Source organism: Cebus imitator, unplaced genomic scaffold, assembly GCF_001604975.1.
Source record: "Cebus imitator isolate Cc_AM_T3 unplaced genomic scaffold, Cebus_imitator-1.0 Scaffold89, whole genome shotgun sequence".
Classification (NCBI taxonomy): Eukaryota; Metazoa; Chordata; class Mammalia; order Primates; family Cebidae; genus Cebus; species Cebus imitator.
Genome location: NW_016107404.1, coordinates 1,829,928 through 1,844,864, shown reverse-complemented (window position 1 = coordinate 1,844,864; position 14,937 = coordinate 1,829,928). Strand labels below are relative to the sequence as shown.

The 14,937-nt window shown below is 39.8% G+C and overlaps 1 protein-coding gene across 1 annotated transcript in view; it reads left to right on the top strand.

Moving 5' to 3' along the window:
• XRCC5 (X-ray repair cross complementing 5) overlaps positions 1–14,937 on the top strand; it is a 99,958-nt gene that overhangs the window by 36,531 nt on the left and 48,490 nt on the right. The window contains exon 14 of the mRNA XM_017534951.2: positions 3,934–4,127. Within this exon, the coding sequence (XP_017390440.2) occupies positions 3,934–4,127 (194 nt within the window). The remainder of the gene's footprint in view (positions 1–3,933; positions 4,128–14,937) is intronic.

Here is a 14,937-nt window from a genome sequence, read left to right as displayed (position 1 = left end):
TGGTCTCGATCTCTTGACCTTGTGATCCACCCGCCTTTGCCTCCCAAAGTGCTGGGATTACAGGCTTGAGCCACCGCGCCCGGCCGGACAGAGTTTTAAAAGAAAAAAAGAACGTACATGCATGTTGTAAGGAAAGTATGCCATGCAAAAGAAATAACGTGGAAAAACATGAAAATATGAAGAGGTAGGATGTGTCTAGGGATCCGCAAACAGTTCTTTTTGGCTGCAGGGTAAGTTCTCTATGGCAAATAGTGGAAAAGGTGACAGAGAAGGTAAGTGGTAGGTAGGTGGTGAATACCTTGTATGCCACACTCAGTCATTTGGATTTTATGGCAGTGGGTAATTATTAAAGAATTTGTAGTGGCCCACTTGAAGCCTTAAGAGTTAAAGCATTGATGGAGAGCGTAGAGAGGAGAATCAATTCTTAAGGCATTTAGAAGGTACGGTAGATAGAACTGGAGTGAGTGATGGAAAATCAAGTGGAATTGAAGATAACAGGATTCTAGCTTGGGTGACTGAAAAGATGATGTCACCGTTCAGTATGATAAGGAATACAGAATGAGCAGGTGGAAAAGATAATTCATTGATTTTCACAAGTGTTAAATTTGAGAAAATCTATTGGATATCTCTGTAGAGACAGTCAGTGGGAAGTTGGAAACAGGGTTGCAGAGCCCAGAAGACAAGTCAGGTCTAAATGCATGGATTTGAAAGTCCTCATTGAGGCAGAAGGACAAGTGAACAGTAAGATCGTCTGGGAGAGGACGTTGACTGAGAGAGAGAGAGAACAAAATAACAAAACCCCAACACAGGAGTGAATAATTAGACATACAGAAAAGGGCTGTTAAAAAACAAAACCAAATGCCCCTACCTCCACCACCCAACAAAAGTCAGTGAGGTAGAAAACTAGGAGAAATGCACCTTGGAAGGCACAGGAAGAAAAGAGTTGGAAAGGAAAGAATTGCAAGTCACATGCACAATGGCGAGTAGAGGTGAGCTTAGCAAAGGGTCTTTAGGAATTTGTAGTCCAGTTTGAAGATTTTGAGCACAATCTGTTGAGTAATGTTCTGCAAGCCAGGTTACAATGCCTGGATGAGAAAGACTTCCTGATGAAAGGAGACAGAAAGAGGATACAATAAGCACTATGAGGATGTGGGACCCAAGAAGACTTCTTTTTTTCTTTTTGAATGAAATACCTACAGCTAAGGGTACATGAGCTGGGAGGAGAGAGAGATTAATAATCAATTTGTAAGCAAGAGGTTAATTTAATTCTAATTTTGAAAAAATGCTGAAAATATATATTTTATCAAGTATATAGTTAAAACCACTTTTTAAATAATTGCTACAGTGTTGCTTAAATCAGAATATTAGTAACTTCTGAGCTAATCTTTTTCAAATTGTAAAAATCACATTTAGTAACAGTTGCTTAAAAGAAGTAAATATGTCAGGAACTGTGATCTCAGCTTCTCAGTTACTCAGAAATGTCACTTTCTCATAATCCCATTTTTTTCATGCATTGGGAATTTTTACTTGAATGAATTTTATAAGTGTCTCACTTAGCTTAATTTGCATAAAATGTGACCTTTCAGGAAATATGAGAGAGAGGTCCGTACTTCAGAACATCTCTTTTAGATCCTTTGTTAATTGACTTACGGATGATAACACTGAAAAGATTGCCTGGAGCTCATGCTGAAAACCTGGAATGTTTTTCAGTAGGAAGGCTGGGTAGGATATTTATTCATTGGTTGGTCTAGCTTTTTTCCAAGAAATGTCAACTAGATATCACAGATAGAATCTTCAAGAGTTTATGAGAGGTAGTCTGCCATGTTGAGTGTTTGATTACTGCTTTACATCTTTAGGACCTTCTAAGCTGTTGAGATATTTTAATGAACTAAGGGAGAGCCCTGTGAATTAAGGATTATGCGTATAATAAGAAGGTGGGGTGTAGATTCACAGAGTTTGGGATCTTTTGGATTTGCTTAAACAATTTTGGGATTATCCTGCTTTACATTGAATAGGCCTTATGTTATTGATGCTCAAGGGAAAGTCAGGTATTTGGGAAAGAAGCAGGAGTGAAAATCTGAGATAAATGATTATACTATGGAGAAGGAATAGTTGTGGTTGCTGGTTGAAATACGGGGAGGGTGCAGGAAGAAGCACATGGAATTTCTGGAGGAAACTGTTACTTAATTCCTACCTCAGGGTTTTCCAAATTTACGGGACATTGACTCTTGGATGATATTCACTGTTAAACGTAAGCATCTTTAATTTTTTAAGAATAGAAACTTTCAGCTTCCATTTCTTCAGTGAAGGGAATCCATTGAATAGTATAAATCATACACTTTCTGATAGGAACAGTAATTTGAAATTATAGGAGCTCTTCAGCTCCCTGGTGTTTTGTTTGTTTGTTTGTTTAGAATTACAAATTTATAAGTTGTTTAAAAGTGGGAATAGTTAATACCTTAATTTTGGAATTAATCTTTATCAAAGGAAGGAAAACATCAATAAACTGATAGTTGATGACATCTAATCTTACTGCTTACCACTTCTATATTCCTTTTAGAGCATTTTCTTTTCTTGGCAGGCCAAGGCCTGGCATAGTGTACTTAAGGCAGGATAGGTGGTTGAATGAAGTGGCATGCTGTGCAGAACTTCACTCACATGGGCAGTGGAGAACTGCCCTGGTCTTGATCTTGGCACCTTGGTGTTGCTTCTTGGCACTGCTGTCAACAGCTAGAGCCCTGGAAAAGAGCCCTTTATTCCTGCAGCCATTATCTACCAGGTGCTTATTATGTGCCATGTAGTATTTTTGGTGCTTATAATTCAGCAATAAAGAAGAGAAGAGCCCTACTGTTAAGGACGAGGGTTAGATAATAAAACAAGTAAACTAAAGAATGGATAATTTTAGATAATGGAGGCTGTAAAAAATATATGGGAAGTGATGGAAAATGACAGGGTGGTAGGATGAGGGCGGAGGGGCTGCTTTGTATAGAGTGTCAGGGAAGGCTTCTCTAAGGCTGTATTTGAGCAAAGACCAAAATTATTATTATTTTTTTTTTAAAGAAGAGCTAATTCTTTCAAAATCTAGGGAAAGACAGAGGAGGCAGAGGGCGTGTTAGGCCCAGGCCCCAAAGGTAGGATGAGCTTGATGTATGAGCGAAGCAGGAGGAGCCCAGCCCATTGTGGTTGTGAGTGAGGAGAACAGTTAGGTGACATGGTTGAGGAGGCAAGCAGGGCCACGTCAGGACTTCCTAGGGTATGGTGAGCAGTTCATTCTCGGACCACTTCCAGTCAGACATTGGAAGGAGAAGCCAGGAGACCAGTTAGGTGACTGTGGTAGGCCAGGGGCAAGGCGGTGGGGCCTGGGCAAGAGTGATATCAGTGGGGAGGGGAAAAGGTAAATGGACTCATGGAGAAAATTGCAAACTCAGCACCCTTGAAAGTTTGGGGACAACTCGGTATTCTCACCTCTTTCGCAGACTTCTCTCTGGGACTCACGGAGCATGGACAGCTTCCCTGTATCCACCTGTTTCATCCACCACATGGCATTCTCTAAGATTAAGTGAGGGAGAAAGCACAGTATGGTTAAGAGATTAAAGGATTATAATGAGAAAGTTATAATCCCAGATTGTCAGAGGATCTTGGAATTAGGTATTTTGGCGAATTTTGTGTTTTATAAGGCGAGGCTCCTTTCTAGGAGGTCCAGAGCAGAAGATACTGCTGCTAGGCTTGGATCTGTTTTTATAGTGGGTTTTAGGTATTGACCAATATCCTGCTAACAAAGACGGTTCTGGGGGAATGCTCTTTGTTATTTTTTACATATGGTATGAATCATACAGCCCATCCACACTAAAGATGGAAGATCCCTGATCAGAAAGTATAAAGAAGCCATATATGTCTTCATCTGTATTTTAAAATCCTTACTTTTTCCAACAGTGTCTGCTGCACAGAGCTTTACATCCCCGGGAGCCTCTGCCCCCAATTCAGCAGCATATTTGGAATATGCTGAATCCTCCCACTGAGGTGACAAAGAAATCTCAGATTCCACTCTCTAAAATAAAGACCCTTTTTCCTCTGATTGAAGCCAAGAAAAAGGATCAAGTAACTGCTCAGGATGTTTTCCAAGACAAGTAAGTACTCAGTGTAGTTACGTTTAACGTTGGGGTACATAAGATTTGTGGTCATTGTGGAGTGGCTCTGGAGGTGTTACATAGGGGTCTGTGGAAGTAGAAAGGTGGGAGGAAGAAGCCTTTTGCTATTTGGCCCTTGCATTGAAATACTGATTTCTTACATGTGTCTGCTGTGTTATTTTATCCTTGCTGTTCACCTTGGATTTAGAGCTAACTTCTGGGTTGATGACTTTTTGATCAGCCTCAGATTCTCAGTGAATTGTATGTAATATATAATTAGATAAATTTCTGAATATCTAAGGCTAAATGTTACTCTTTTTAAAGTAAAGTACCGAGAATGAGTGTGTTGAAGATCATAGGTTTTTGGTTGGCAAGAGATTAGGTGTTGGGCCTATCATTGAGATTTTTGGAGGAAAAGTGGGAAGGAGAGTGAACAATTATCATTTCTTTAGCTGTTCTATTAGTGTATCAGTGATGTACTTGGTTGTGCTAATCGGGAGGTATTTGTAGTTTAAGGATTGCAAAGTACTTTTCATATACCCTTTAATCAAGCTTACAAGTGGCTGTTAGGTTTTTTCCCTCTTCTGTTCACAGTCTATGTCAGTTTCCATTCAAAACAAAACAAAAATAAAACTAAAAAAAGAAAATAAAATAGAAATAAAAAAGGAAATTGTTATTGCTCAGAAAAAAAGAAATTGTTGTTGTTTATCCAGAATTATTTGAGTATGTAAAATTAGTTTTACCAGGTTTAGGTCAACCAGTTGTTGATGATTTTTTTTCTCAAGCCAGAATAATCTATACATTTCTTTTGGCTGTATTTTGAGATCTGATTTTAAACCATGAATTTTTTCCCTTTTTTCTTTGATTTTCTCTCCACAACTATCTTTCTTGACAAAGCTGCTTATTTATAAATACTCCAGTGGAGAAGTACTGAATAATTTCCAGAAACCTTCACAGGTTTCTATAAATCATTGATTTAGAGAATGACTGTCTAAACTGAATAGAAAGCTTTGCACATTCTGTGGCTTTCTAAAGGTTAACATCCAGGCTTTTGTCGGATTTGAAAAAAAAAAATGCACTTGGTTTTCTCCCGCCCCCCCCAACCCCCTGTAAGACCATTTCTCAAGGAATTTGATAGATTGTTTCTTGATAGATTTTATGATGTGCATTCCTTACACACCCTGGAGAGGTTTTCGTTTCTGTTTAGTATGTCATGCGTTCTACACAAGAACACTGGCCCTAAAAATTCACCTTCCCTCTGCTATCCTTATCTACCTTCTAGATTAGTGTTTTAAAACAGTTCAGTAAAAGTCTGTGGCCTTTTCTTTCCCTGACACCTTGCTCTAGTCTCACTGCAGTCACAGGGCTATTCTCTCTCTGTGTATTAAAGCTCCAGTCCATGATCTTGATTAACTTCTGGGGTTGTGGGAAAGAAATGGACCATTTCTCCTCTTACCTTTGATTAAAATGTAAATTAGCTGGTTAAAAAAGCACACCACACCGACCCAGAAGGATGCTGTTCTGTCATTTGATCCCAGCTATGATTACATCTTTCTTTGGCTCTGATCCTGCTAGTCACTCTTCTGGAAGCTTGGATGTGCTGAACTTCTAGTTCTTTGCTCCCATAATGGTTCGCAGCATAGCGAAGTTAATCTTGCAGAGGCCTGAGAGGTATCTCACACACACAGTTGCTCATACTCCTATCCTCTACTCTTCTGAGAAAGCTTAGTTTTTAAGAATTGCAGAAATGATTCGTTTAGCAAATATTTATTGAGTACCTCCTGTATTCAAGAAGAATGATTCAGTCTCTTCTACAAGGTTCTAAAAACCCTCAATTTTTATGATAAAGCTCCAGTCAGTTCTAGAGGTAGTTTCCCCAAGGAAAGAAAAAATTGCCAACAATTCACAGTGCTTTTGTATATATTCATCATCTCTGGATCCACGGTACATATTTCCAGTGGAGGGGAGAGGAGCTGAGGTCAGGAGTGGACACATGTCTGTTTAGGAAGTTTAGTCATCTTAAGAGCTGGGAATCATTCCAGCTTTTTCACTTAGTATGATTTTGGTGAAATAATTTTACATTTATGAGATTTTTTCATCTAAAAAAAAATCTCAGGAGATATTAATGAAATCACAGATATTTAAGCACTTTAAGCAACTGTTATCCTTCACTTAATGATAGGGATACATTCCTACAACCGTGTCGTTAGGCGACTTCGTTGTGCCACTATCACGGGGTATACGTACACAAACCCACATGATAGAGTCTACTACACACCTAGGCTGCATGGTTAGGTGATTTCGTTGTGCAAATGTCATGGAGTGTACTTACACTAACCTACATGGTAGAGTCTGCTACATACCTAGGCCATATGGTGTGGCCTATTGCCCCCAAGGTACAAACCTGTGCAGCGTGTTACTATATTGAATACTGTAGGCAGTTGTAACAAAGAGGTATTCCCATATATAAACACATCTAACAATAGATGCCTAGGGAGGCCAAGGTAGGCACATCACCTGAGGTCAGGAGTTCGACAGTCTGGCCAACATTTTTAGTAGAGAAACTCAACTCTACTAAAAATACAGAAATGAGCTGGCATGGTGGCATGTGCCTATAGTCTCAGCTACTCGGGAGGCTAAGGCAGGAGAATTGCTTGAACCTGGGAGGCAGAGGTTGCAGTGAACCAAGATCATGCCACTGCACTCCAGTCTGGGCGACAGAACGGGACTCCGTCTCAATTAAAAAAGAAAAAGAAAGGAAGAAAAGGTAATGCTTTATGCTATGATGTCATGGCAGCTGTGATGTCACAAGGCAATAGGAATTTTTCAGTTTCCTTATAATCTTATGAGACCACTGTTGTATGTGTGGCTCTTCGTTGACCAAAACATCATTTTGTGGCCCATGAATGTATTTGAAGGGAAGGCAATAGTCAAAACCTAAAGCAATAATAATAACATCTATAAAAACATTGAACCTTTGAGAAGATCTGTTGTTTGTCTTGGACCTGTTGAATACTCAGTGTTAGAAGTGATTTCTTCATTTTAAAAGGATAAGACCACCATTTGACACTGTAGTCACCAAATCTACTAAATATTACCCTTGTCATATAAAAAGATTGCCTCTCTTAATGTTGCTGTACACCCTTGGAATGAAAATGTCCTCCCTTGGACAGAGAACTTGCATGAGAATGTGGACATCTCAGGTCTAATCCTGCTTGTGTAGCTGATGTATACGTGACCTTGACTTCTATGTATCTCTATGCAGGTGTTCTAAGGCTTTCTGCTCTTTTCAGGTCCACTGAGACTTCTCCTCATGTGCTGAGGGTGCATGGACCTTACCATCCTCACTTGGTTAATGGTTAAGACTTCAGACTCCAGAGTTGGCCAGTATGAGTCAGTGCCCCTTGCCCTGCAGTGTGGCCTTAGGCTTAGGTTACTTACCCTTTCAAAGCTTCAGTTTCCTCATGAGTAAAATAGGGATTATGGGAATTTCTGCCTCATAGAGTTGTCACGAGGGTTAATCAAGCAGTGTGCGCTGTTCACTGTTGTGTCCCCAGGACCCAGCAAAGTGCCTAGCAAATAGTAAAAACACAGTGTTTGGAGTAAATGATTTTAAAAATCCTAGTCATGTGCCTGGCATGTTAGCAGTGACAATGACAGTAGTCTGTTCTCACACTGCTATAAAGAAATACCCAAGACTGGGTAATTTATAAAGGAAAGAGGTTTGATTGACCCACAGTTCCACGTGGCTGAGGAGGCCTCAGGAAACTTACAGTTATGGCAGAAGGCGAAGGAAAAGCAAAGACTTGTCTTATGTGTCGGCAGGTGAGAGCAAGTGTGTATTAGCACAGAAGAAACTACCTTTTATAAAACCATCAGATCTCCTGAGAATTCACTCACTATTACAAGAACAGCCTGGGGGAACCGCCCCTCATAATCCAGTCACTTCCCACCAGGTCTCTCCCTAAACACCTGGGGATTACAATTCAAAATGAGATTTGAGCTGGCCTTCTTTGGGAGGCCGGGGCAGATGGATTGCTTGAGGTTAGGAGTTCCAGAGCAGCCTGGCCAACATGGCGAAACCCCCATCTCCACAAAAAAAATAAAAAAATTATCTTGTTGTGGTGGCACAAACCTGTAATCCAGCTGCCCTGGAGGCTAAGGGACAAAAATTGCTTTGAACCCAGGAGGCGGAGGTTTGCAGTGAGCTGAGATCACACCCCTGCACTTCAGCCTAGGCAACAGAGTGAGACTGTATTTAAAAAAAAAAAAAAGGAAAGAAAATAATTTGGGTGGGGCACAAAGCCTAACCATATCAGGTGGGAATTCCTCAGTTTTCTGGCCCATCTTATCTAAAAACATAAGTGTTTTTGCATTTACCTTCCTTATTTCTTGTCTGAGTGAAATAGAGTATCTCATCCTGCCTAAAGTAAATTCCTTTACCTGTGCCCTGGATCCTTTTTCCTTTTTTTTTTTTTTTTTTTTTTTTTTAATTTTAGCTCTTGAGACGATCTCTCTCTGTCACCCAGGCTGGAGTTGAGTGGCACAATCACAGCTCACTGCAGCTTTGACCTCCTGGGCTCAAGTGATCTCCCAACTTGAGGATCCTCAGTAGCCACCTGAGTAGCTCACACCCGGCTAATTTTTTTATATTTTGTCAAGATAGAGTCTTACTTTGTTCCCCAGGATGAATCCCCTTTTCTGCCTCATCTGGTACTTTAGGCCACTAATAATTTCTTCTCTCACTCTGTATTTTTAGCTTCTCTGTCTCTGTGACTAGCTCCTTTCTTCCCTCATGTTAAATTTAACACAAAATAAAATAATCCCCCAGCTTCTTCCCTCTCATTAGTAACCTGTCACTAATTACCAATCTAATTATTATCTTTTCTTCCAGAAGCTATGCTCTTGTAATAATAGTATGCACTGCAGCCTTTCATAGCTCTCATTCTCACCAGCTTCTGCCCCCACCACATCCCTGAAACTCATCTTTCAAAAGACACCAACTGCTAAATTCACTTCAGCTTTGCAGTCTTTTTGCTTTCTTGACATCTCTGTAGCAGTTGACATCGTCAATTATTCCTACTTTCTTGAAACTCATATATCGTCTTAACTTTGGCTTCTAGATTTTTTCCAGTCTTTGGCAACTCCTTCTCAGATTTGTCTGGGGACTGCTTTTGTGTGTTCCTGTGTTGATGTTCTGTAGGATTTGTCCTCAGAAAAGTATTTATTGAACTTATGCTTAAGATAATGGGAGGCCATTAAAGCAAGAGTTTTTAATCAGGGTCCAAAAATGGCATCAAGGAATCTGTGAACTACCTGAAATTATATTCAGACTTCAAGACTTAAGATATTCAGTGCTTTACATGATGCTAAGTGTTTTACATGCATTATCTGTTTAGACCCACTTTGCCATCCTATGAAGTAGATTCTTTTATTGACCCCCAACTTAGAGCTCAGGAGACTCAGGATTAGAGAAGATGAGAAACTTGCCCAATATAGTAGTTGGTAAGTGTTGGAGTAAGGATTTAAGTGCAGGCAGTCTGACTCCAGAGCTTGTACTTCGAACTATGTCATTTTGCCTTAGCAATGCATGTCCCAAGACCTCTTTTTTATTTCACATACAGAGCTTCAAAAACCACTAAATATCTATCTTCAGCTCAGGTCTATCCCATCCACTAGAGAGCTAAGGTGCCTGTAGGTCCCTCAAGTTCAGTATGCCAAAAATCACTTTATTTTCTGTTTTCTTCTTCCTGCTCCTTTCCAACCCCTCTTCATGCTATTACTCTACTTCAGTGAATGACCCCTGATTTCTTGGGAGTCTTCCTTTTTTTTTTTTTTTTTTTTTTTTTTTTTTCTAATTGGTTTGCCAAATTGTATTACATTTACTTCAAATCTAACTCTTTCACTTAAGGTTAGTCTGGTGGCTAATGGCATCGATTTTGTGGTTGAATTTGGAGCTAAACTCAAGCATTTCCCCGTAAAAGCAGCTGAAATTGGCAAGTTGCTCAGTGTCAAGTGGCAATAACAAAATGCCTGCCTTCCAGGAGGTCGGGTGGGAGGAAGGATGAGTACAGGATTAGTTCTTTCCCCTTACTGTGTTTTAGACAAGGGCTCAAACTCATGAGGCTTTGGTGTGCTCATTTGTAAAAGGATGCTGATAATAGCTAACTGATAATAGGGCTGTTGCTTAACATTGTGACTAGCACATGGTAAGCGTTAAGAAGAAGTGTTAGCTCTTAGTAGCATCGCCCACTGCCACCGCTTTTATGTAGGCCTTCTCACTTTAGCCTCCCTCACTGAGATAACCTCTTCACTGATTTCCCTAATCTTTGTCTTACCCCTTTCTAATCCATGCTGCTACCTGAGTGACTTTAAAAAACAAATCTGATCGCATCACTCTCTTATTTAAACTTCTTAAAAGCAATGATTCTTAATTGTGTATGAGAGAGAGTGCAGTGGACTCACTTGGTACAAAAACTACGAACCCTCTTCCTAGAAAAATGCTGTAACATATTAAGTTTTGAGCTTTGGATATAATTTCAGGTAGTTCACAGATTCCTTGATGTCGTCTTTGGACCCTGATTTAAAAGCCCTTGCTTTAATGGCCTCCCATTATCCTCAGCAGAAAGTCAAACTCTTTTACACAAATGAAGGAATCCAGATCAGCAGAAAGAAAAGAGGCATCTATTCATAATCCAACTATCTAGAGAAAACCATTTTCTTTTTAAAAAAATAAATAAAAATGAACTTATTTTAAAAGACCATTTATCATTTTATAACACATCAATAACCAAGTAGAAAATAAAAAATATATATATAAGCCTGGGCAACATAGTGAGACCCTGTCTCTACAAAAAAATATATAAATTAGCTGGGCATGATGGCACACACCTGTAGTCCCAGCTACTCTGGAGGCTGAGGCAGGAGGATCGTTTGAGCCCAGGGTTCAAGGCTGCAATGAGCCATGATTACATCTGTGAATAGCCACTGCACTGCAGCCTGGGCAACACAGTGAGACTCCCATCTCAAAAAAAAAAAAGATAAGGAACTAATAATTAGGATATACAGGATATACAAGGAACTCTTACAAATCAAAAAATAAATTTTCAAGTATTCCATGGACAAATGGGCAAAGATTATAAATAAGCAAATCATCGAAGTAGAAACTCGGCTGGCTTATAAGTATGAAGAGATCTTCAATCTCAATTAGTAATCAGATAAATGTAAATCAAAGCAAAACAGAAAAACATTATACTGGCAAATATTTTTAAACATTAGATGATACCAGTTGTGGAGAGAATATGGGAGAAACAGGAACTTCTGTGTCCTGCTAAGAGGGAGTGTAAACTGTTACAGTACAACAGTAGACTCAACCACTGAACTCCTCACTAGGGAAAATGGTCTGTAAACATGGTGGATCCATATCATGGATTATACTGCAAGTAACAGCCATCAAAGCCATCAATTACATGTAAATACAGCCACATGGACAGATCTCTAAGGTCACCATTGAAGGAAAATTAAGAAAAAGAATGAGATCCATAATAGTACAAAATCACCTTGTAATTAAAAAGCACATACACAAAGCAGTACTATGTAACTTATAAAGATATATACACATCTAAGATATATCAGATATATTGGTGGGTACAAGAGGGTAAGTGGGGTGCAGAGAGAGTGGCAAAATCACTATGAAGGGGAAAAGTAGTAAAATACAATGAGAAGGGCATCGTGCAGCCCATATGTGATAATATGCTAAGAAGTGATTAGGAATTTTGAATGACTGAACTCCCTATACCTGAGGTCCCCCTTTAAAAAGCTCACCCTTATAGAAGAAGCCAAGACAGTAAGTTACAATGATAGGAATTAAGCTATCAATGACAAAGTGCCCAGTCAACCTTCTGCCTTCTGTTGATAACACTAACCTGCCCTAGTTATATCTAAAGAAAAATTTACTTTCATACACATTTCACAGCTTTTCAACATCCCTGTACCTGGAAAGATCAGAAAATTAGTATATCCTTCCATGTGAGTCCTTTTGATTCATTCAGGCTGTAGTATAAGTTTCCTTTCAGTTATTCGAAGGAGAATCAGCATAACCAAGCAAAGCAGGTTCCAAAGGCAGGAAGCAGAAGGAATATGATGCTATGGAGCTACCTTTTTTTTTTTTTCCTTCTAAGACGGGGTTTCATCATGTTGGTCAGGCTGGTCTTGAACTCCCAACCTCGGGTGATCCGCCCGCCTGGGCCTCCAAAGTGCTTGGATTACAGGCGTGAGCCACCACGCCCAGCCCTGGAGCTACCTTTTCTGAACAGTCTCCTCTGCTGTTGTGGGGCCTTGAGGGCACCCTTCATTGTAAGTGCTTGGCAAGAAGTCTGCTGAGATAGGCCGACCTTGTAGCTTTTGTAGTCTCTCTTGGACAGCACTGGTCAGATCTACATAAGCCTCATCGATGCTGGCACGTTCATCACAGCAAAACAAGACATTACCTCCATTACTTCAGCACTGGCTTCCCGGTACTTGGCCAGGTTAGCTTTCCCACGGGACTCATGAACTTGTGCCAGTAGAAGACCTGGACATAACTTCTTAGCATCATCTGCCTGTATGTAGTGACCCCAAATAATTGAGCTTCATAACTCACTGCAATTATTCCACCACGTTTCCATGATTTGTACTGTACAACTGCACAAAGTTTATTCCTCAAATGAGAATTTTGCTGCTGCTCCACATGAACACCAACAACAAAAAAACAGTCCATGTTCATGAGAGCAACCACATGTTCCTGTCCAGTATCCATTTTTCAAGGTAACAAGCACCTGGCCACACTGCCAACAGTGGGTGCTACAAATGCCGGGCTTGCTGCCCACTGGAGGGAAAATGGAAGGGCCCTTGAATATCTGCTTGCCTTTCCGAGAGCAGCCCAGAGAGTTTCAAGAGAGATTTATTTCTTGTGACGATGGAGGAGCAGAGAAGGGGTTGTAAAGGATCCTGCCCAGGCAGCCATTCCCACAGTTCGGCAGGGATCAGCCGAGAGCAGTGTGCCCGTCAGTGAAGCCACCAGACTGAGGACAGGCAGCATGTGCACTGCCTAGAGAAAAGAATTTTCTTTCTTCACGTTTTTTAATGCTCCTACTTAATGTATTTTCTAGCTTTATCTCTCACTCCTTCCCAGCTTGCACCTTATGCTTTAGCCCAATACAACTATTTTCTATTCTCTGAAAGAGATAGGCTATCACAGTATTTTGTTAATTGTCTGTATATATACTTAACTTTTTAATTTGGCTGAAGGTGTTGATGGTGTGTTAATTTTTGTATTGCAAAATTTATACATATTTGTGGAAGAAAATGAGAAAAGGAGAAAGAACAAATTACCCATAGTCTCACCATTTAAATGCAGCAACTGCTGACATTTACGTCTACTGTGATCTTGTGTGGATAAATTTCTACTTTCTTAGTGCCTTCATAGATAATTTAGGGAAGAGAGTCATTCCCCTTTCTCACTTCACGTAGACATTACGAATTTAGTATATGCAAAATTCCTGTTAATGCTATTAAATGATTTGGCCTGGAGAATGTTAACCATACTAAACTTTTACTATTTACTACATATGACTGGAGCTGCTTTTACTTGCCTGGTACTGGAGAATTGTATATATGCCTCTGCCCTTCCTTCCCTAAAACCTCATTTTGGAGGGTTTAAGAAATTCTTCATGTGATTCAATTTTATATTCCCACAAAGCTTAGACTTTTATGTGTAATGCTTAATACTACTATATAAGCTAATCTGTATTTTTGGAAGAGAATGGTTACTGTACTGATGGTGCTTTTCATTATAGTGTTTTCCTAAGGAGCAAACTGAAGCTCAGAGAGGTTAGTAGCTTACTAGACTCTAAACTCTAGATAGATAAAAATTAATACATACTGAATGCCATCAAGAAGGCATAACATTCCAGGACTAATCAGTGGCAAAATTGAGGCTAGAATCCAGGTCTTTTGACTCTAGCACTTCAGTAGTTCAATGTTGTTGGTTTGTCACTTGGGAAGAACTAGCAAAGGTTAATTGAAATGACTAGCTGTGACCCTTTATTAAAACAGACCCAACTTCTTATTATACCTTGGATTTCTGCTTTTTTTCTTCCATTTTGCCATGAAGGCTTTGCTTTTATTTTTTATTCTATTTGTAAGAAAAGAGTTCTGGGTGACTTATCCCTTATAATATTTCCTGGTTCCCACCGTTCTGTCTTCTACTTAGCTCTTCTCTCCCTCTCAAAGGGAAAAAGTTTAGTGGTGAATGCAAAAGATGCCAAGTAGTGAAAGTTTAATTCATGTATATATGGCTGTGATGATTACTTTAGTTCTTTTACCTGCCTGTAAGAGGAAACTCATTATTGAAATGGAGGAAGCTGGCCGGGCGCGGTGGCTCACCCCTGTAATCCCAGCACTTTGGGAGGCTGAGGCAGGTGAATCACGAGGTCAAGAGATTGAGACCATCCTCCCCAACATAGCGAAACTGTGTTTCTACTCAAAATATAAAAATTAGCTGGGCGTGGTGGCGTGGGCCTGTAGTCCCAGCTACTCTGGAGGCTGAGGCAGGAGAATCACTTGAATCTGGGAGGCAGAGTTGCAGTGAGCGAAGAGTGTGCCACTGAACTCTATACTGATGACAGCGCAAGACTCTTTCTCAAAAAAATAAAATAAAATTTAAAAAAAAGAAAAGAAATTGAGGAAGCCCATGTATGTTTTATGTTTCTTTGCTTCATTTTATTTTTAAAATTTATTTTTGCTTCATTTTCTTTTTCTTTTTTCTTTT